Source organism: Myotis lucifugus, unplaced genomic scaffold (genome assembly GCF_000147115.1).
Source record: "Myotis lucifugus unplaced genomic scaffold, Myoluc2.0 scaffold_8, whole genome shotgun sequence".
NCBI lineage: Eukaryota > Metazoa > Chordata > Mammalia > Chiroptera > Vespertilionidae > Myotis > Myotis lucifugus.
Window position 1 is genome coordinate 8,045,318 of NW_005871056.1, and position 6,771 is coordinate 8,052,088.

Sequence of the window (6,771 nt, forward strand, 5' to 3'; positions counted from 1 at the left end):
CAGCCAGAAGCCCTGAGCCGGGCTCACGGCTGGGCAAGCATAGTGACAGTGGCGGAAGCCTCCTCCTTGCCTTCTGCAGCAGGACTTAAGCTGTCAGTCCAGACATTTTCCCAAGGGCTTCCCAGACTTTTTGCACCGGGCCTCTAGTGTATGTATGTGTGTGTGTGTGTGTGTGTGTGTGTGTGTGTGTGCGTATAAAATTGTGTAAACTGTTGATCCCTTTCATTGTATCTAAACTGTTATCACATAAGATCATAGTATACATATTCCTAATTAGCACCTTGATGAAACCTATGAAAGGAAAAGTATCTGCCATTAGAATGATCACATTTCCAAGAAAATCCAAAAATTAGACTCCATTCTAGATTGGTCCTGTAACTCCAAAAAATCTAATGAGATGTTACCAGAAATGCCAACTGGTATGTCCTTCAGATTACTTCTGGCAACCAGAATAGACGATAAGAATCTCAATCTCAGGGAAAACAAACCGGAGTGGGGAGGTATGATAGAGAAACTGTGATATAGGATAAAGGTCTACAAACATTTTCTGTAAATAGCCAAACAAAATATACATGGTTTACAAGCAATCTATTTTCTATCACAACTTGTAGCACAAGAGAAATCATAAACAATTTATAAAGGAATGACTATGGTTCTTTTTAAATTAACACTTTATTTTTTGTTCAATACCACAGAACATATTGACATTATAATACCATGGGCCAAGGATGGATATGGTAATTATGCACTCTAATTGTTCTTTGAATTCAAACATATTGCCTATCTAAATATATCAGAGAACATATTTGATATGTCTCATAAAAGAGAACATTTTGATATAGAAAAATGTTATACACATTTTAAAAAATAAGAAAATTACAATACTTACTGTAACACTGGTAACTCCGAAGTAATCATTGCTGGAGAGATCTTTCCACAATGGAGCAAAAGAATCAAGTGCTGTACAACTCAAAACTTTAAAAATAACCTCAAAGGCAATCCTGTTAATAAAAAAAAAAATATTTTCCCAGTTTTATTGAAGTATAATTGACAAAACTGTTAAGATGTTTAAAATATACAATGTACAATGTGATTACTGGATATACATGTATATTGTGAAGGGCTTCTCCACAAGTTAATTAACACATCCATCACCTCCCATATTTACCTTTATTTTGTGTGAGATCATTTAAGTTCTACTCTTTTGGCAAATTTCAATTATACGATAAAATGTTATTAACTATAGACACCATGTTATACATTAGATTGTCAGATCTTATTCACCTGTAAGTAAAAGTTTGTATATTTGCACCAACCTCTCCCTATTTCCGCCAGTCCATGGTCCCTAGCAATCACTTTTTCACTCTGTTTCTAAGAGTTCTACTGCCCTCTTTCCCCCCGGGATTTCACATATATGATACCATGTGGTATTTGTCTTTCTTTGAGTGGCTTATTTCATTTAGCATAATGTCTTCCAGTATCATCCATGTTGTCAAATGACAGAATTTCCTTTATTTAAAAACACAGAAATATTTTTCTGTGTTTATATCTGTGCATATAAATGCAGGTGCACGCACACATTTTCTTTACTCATTCATCTATAGACAGACACTTAGGTTATTTCCATACTTTGGCAATTTGTGAATAATGCTGTTATGAACATGGGAGTACAAATATCTCTTTGGGATAATGATTTTGTTTCCTTTGAAAATATACCCAGAAGTGGGACTGCCAAATCATATGGTATTTTTACTTTTCATTATTTGAGAAATCTCGATACTGTTTTTTCCAGTTTACGTTCCTACCAACAGTGTACAAGGGGTTCCTTTTCTCCATGTCTTCAGAGCATTTTTCTCTTGTCTTTTTGATAATGGATATTTTAACAAGTGTAAGGTGATAGTGTTTTTTTACTTGCATTTCCCTGATGATTAGTGATGTTGAATAGTTTTTCATGTACCTGTTGGTTATTTGCATGTCTTCTTTAGAAAAATGTCTATTTAGGTGATTTGAAAAGAAAAATTATTATGAAATTAATATCTCAACTATATGGACTACAATCAGTCAATACCACCAGCAATCATACTCCTTGGTATTTACCCAAATGAAGTGAAAACTTATGCCCACACCAAAGTTTGCATGAAGATGTTCATAGCAGCTTTACTCAAAATTGCCAAATCATGGAAGAAACCAAGATGTTCTTTAGGAGGTAAATGAATAAATAAACTGTGCTATAAGCAGAAAATGAAATATTATTTGGCACTAAAAAGAAATGAGGTATCAAGTCATGAAAAGACATGGAGAAAGCTCAAATGCTTATTACTAAGGAAAAGAAGCCAATCTGAAACTGTTAAATACCATGTAATTCCGACTATATGGCATTCTGAAAATGGCAAAACTATGGAGATAGCAAAAGGATGCATGGTTGTTAGGAGTTCCAGGAAGAAAGGGATGAATAGGTAAGCACAGAGGATTTTTAGGGCAGTGAAACTATTCTGTATAATACTACTATGGTGGACACAGATATATGTCATGTATTTGTTAAAACCCATAGAATGTACATCAGGAGTAAACCCTAAGCCGACCAGTGTGGCTCCGTGGTTGATCATCGACCTAAGAACCAGGAGGTCACGGAATGATTCCTGGTCAGGGCACATGCCTGGGTTGCAGGCTCCATTCCCGGTGGGGGTGGTGCAGGAGGCAACCAATTAATGAGCCTTTCTCATCATTGATGTTTCTATCTCCCTCTCCCTCCCCCTTCCTCTCTGAAATCAATAAAAATATATTTTAAAAAATAAAATCTATTTTTAAAAAGTAGCAGGGGAAGTAGGACAAAACAGAGCATCTAAGACAGGACAAGATGTACAAATGGATTAACATAGGTTCAACTGGAATTCCAGAAAAAGAATGTACAGGACAGAAAAAATATTTGATGAGATAGAGGAGAATTTGTCAAAAATAATTTAAGATATTAAAACACAGATGAATAGATTCATAAGCAGAATACTTTAAAATATAAATATTGCTAAAAACCAAAAGTTAGAGAAAATTCAAAAGGAAGTTAAAGAAATAAAATTCTTCATCAGACTTTTCATTGGAAACGATGTAAGCTGAAAGACATGGAATAATATCCTTACAGTGCTGAGAAGAAACAAAGTGACCCCTAAATTATATACTCAATGATAATAATCTTTCAAAAATGAAATAAAAGAGTGATGTCATGAAAAATGGAGAAGTAGACAGCTCCAAGAATAAGCCCCTCAGTGAAGCAATTCTTAGGCTGGAAAAAAAATAAAGACAAAAACAACATTTATGGACAAAAATCAACTTTATGGGATCTAATAAAAACGTAAATAAAGGAGTTTTTAACCAAAATAAAAAAGAGTCTATTAGCCCTGGCCAGTGTGGCTCAGTTGGTTGAGCATCGTCCCATGCACTGAAAGGTTGCCTGTGTGATTCCTGGTCAGGGCACATCCCCAGTTGGGGTACAAGTGGGAGGCGGCCGATCAACATTTATTTTTCATATCAGTGTTTCTTGCTTGCTCTCTCTCCTTTCCTCTCTCTCTAAAAATCAATAAAAACATATTTTTAAAAGAATCTATGAAATCTTCTAAGAAAGTACTATAGGCATTTAGCTTATCTGTCTACCACCCACCCTCCCCAGCTCAATGGTGACCATAGGAATAGCAGTCCAAGTTCCTGGTTAAGCTTGCTGGTGCCAAAAAGAAAAACATGGATCATAGTATTCTGAAAAATTGAAACTGTGTGTTTTGAAGGGCTTCCCAGCTGTCATCTTTCAAAAAAATTTTTAATACAGACACTACAAGTAGCTGCCTGAAGCAAGAGACAGTGGATGGGACAAATGGCAGAATATATGAAAAGCCTTGAAATAAGGAGGCTAAGAAGGAAGATACTGTGAGAAATAAGAGCTTTAAAGGGCTATCTGTACACCAGGAAATCCAGAGTGCTATATGCAAGCCCACAGATGGATGTATACTTAGAGAAAAACTGAGAGGAGCATAAGCTTTCAACTCTAGTTGATTTTTGGGCTGTGTGAAATCACAAGGTAAAGACCAAGACTACTTAGCTAACCTTTGAAGGAATACCTCAGCTAAGTAACAGTATGCAAACACCAAGAGATAACATTTTTTCCTTTTGACTACCACTGGCTCGGGAGATCATTGCTTATGATGGAGATAAAATTTCATTTACTATACATGACAAGGATTAGTCTTTGCAAAAATAGTTTGGAAACGTCACTAAACAGATGACTGCAGTCCTTAAGAGGTAACAAGAGTAAACCCTGGGAAGAGGAAAGAATCAGTGTCTAGTTACCACATTATAATATTCAAAGTGTCCAATTTTTAACAATAATAACAAAAAACCATGAGCATATGAAGAAACAGAAAAGTATGGCCCATTAACAGGAAAAAAAAATGTAAAGCTCTCTTCATCTGAGAGTCATTTGGCTTGTCATTTTTCTTTAGACCGTGGACATTCATCTGTGTTGTGGGATGGCATGTGTATATAAGATCATTTATGAAGGCTTTTCGAAATTTAACAGTATTCCATTTTGGTAAATCCTATTCCTTTATCTCATATCCTAATACCTGCTTGGCCTGCCATCTTCCCCCTTCACCAGTGTGAGTCACAGTAAGAATGCAATCCTCAACTGTTTATCTTTTAAATAAAACACTGCTAAGTTTGGTTAGTTTAACTGAGTTCTCCTCATGTTCAATTTTGCATCCTCTGCTTTTATATATTTACTAGAGGCCCGGTACACAAATTCATCATGGGTGGGGTCTGCCGGCCAGGGGGAGGGGCCGAGGGCAGTTGGCGGGCTGGCCCTGTGCCCCAGTCAAACTTATGGTTGAACTCCCAGTCGAACTCCTGGTCAAGGGGACAATATGCTTATTAGCCTTTTATTATATAGGATGCCATCCCACAACACAGATGACTGTCCACGGTCTAAAGAAAAATGACAAGCCAAATGACTCTCAGATGAAGAGAGCTTTACATTTTTTGTATTGATCAATCTCTCCCAAAACTTTACACACTAACCTCTGAAAATACAATTCCATGATAAACACATTCAAGCTTTCCCCAAATGCTGCCTCCATATTATCTTCATATCTAGTCACAATTTTCCTTACTAACACTACTCTCTTAATTTTATCTTCTTATAAACTCCAACATCATGAAATGGCACCTAGAACCTTAATGCTCTCCAGTAATCTCATCTTTCACTATTCCTTTCCCATTACTCTAATACCAAAGTGATTATTCCCTGTAAAAAACCAACTCTCTTCTGCTTTTCTGATGTGTACATACTAGCTCATGCCCCATACCTGACTCTTCCTGAAACAAACTGGAAATCTCCAACCTTCCTGAAATCTAGGTAGAATTAGTTCTCACGCCTATAAGTTTTCATTCTACCTTGTACACGAACACAACTCAATACTTTTGCAATATATTGTGTGCATGCATATATTATTCTGCAAACTGTAGTTATAAATTTCATTCAGTTCCCTTTTGACTACTCTATGTTGACTTTTAAAAAATATATATGGTTTTATTTGTTTTTAGAGAGAGAGGGAGAGGAATAGAGAGTTAGAAACATTGACCAGTTGCCTCCTGCACGCTCCCTACTGGGGATCGAGCCCACAACTCAGACATGTGCCCTGACCGGGAATCAAATGTACCTCTTGACGCTCATCCACTGAACCACACAGAATGAACAATAAACTGAATTTTTAGAACAGTTGTAAGTTCACAGCAATTGCTACATGATCTTTTAGAAAGAACTGTCTTCCCTTTCTGTTCCTAACAAATTGTCTAGTACCTGGCACCCAAAAGTGGCAGAAAAATTAGCAAGTCTAAAAACAAAGACATACATTGCCACTAGTTAACATTAATAAAGTGGTAAATAGCTAATTCAACAGTAAGTTTGTTTTTAATACTATTGTGCATAGGATCTTATCCCCATTATAATTTCTAATTATACAATTATATAACTGTTATATAATTTACCTTTTAATTTAAATACAACTTTTCATTTCTGGAAATCTGTAAAACACTGAAGCTAAAAAAAGCTCCATCCCTGGTTTCTCTCTGGAGAAGAATATTGCTTCCTGGTAATACATACATTGTGTGTCAGTGTCCACCTAAGGTAGGGCAGCTGCACTATGTGAAAAAGGGAGAAAAATCTAAGAGTATCAACTGGACATATCCAAACCAGAGCATTGATGAGGGATCAGAATAAAAAGTCATATGCAAAATAACAAGTCTAATAAACAACAGTAAAATTATAAACCCAAAGTGGAACCAAGAGAAAAGAACTGAATATAAAGTACTTTATCAAGACTAGAACAGGTTGGAAACAATAATGAAAGTTCAAAGACTACAGGGATTTAATATGTGGATCTGTGGCAGAGTCAAGATATTCATTCATAGCTCTATTATTAATCCAACTAAAAAAAAAGGATTACAGTTGTGTTCATTACCATTTTAAGATAAAATTTTTAATTTAAATAAATTTATTTAAATATAGAGCCCTCCAAACTATTCTTATACCATATTAAATCATATAATTCACTGATCACAAAAAAATGTTATTGATTGGTGTGTTCTAAATTTACAAAGTATTTAAAATGCCATCAGTTTTTAAAATAGCTAACAAGTAAAAAGGAACCCCAAGGAAATTAAGTTGCCTATATTAAATCACCCTGCACTAAATATTTGAGAGAATACTTGCAAATAGAAAACTGACAGACT

General features: G+C 35.4%; 1 protein-coding gene across 4 annotated transcripts in view; it reads right to left on the minus strand.

Moving 5' to 3' along the window:
- STAG1 (stromal antigen 1) overlaps nt 1-6,186 on the minus strand; it is a 232,057-nt gene extending 225,871 nt beyond the window's left edge. For 2 of the 4 annotated variants that reach the window (XM_023749568.1, XM_023749567.1), the window contains exon 1: nt 890-1,001. In XM_023749568.1, the coding sequence (XP_023605336.1) occupies nt 890-918 (29 nt within the window). In that variant the 5' untranslated portion in view covers nt 919-1,001. Of the gene's footprint in view, nt 1-889; nt 1,002-6,027 lie in introns of those variants that run through there. The other 2 variants (XM_014450946.2, XM_023749569.1) reach the window with 2 other exon arrangements.
- Between the last annotated feature and the right edge of the window lie 585 nt (nt 6,187-6,771).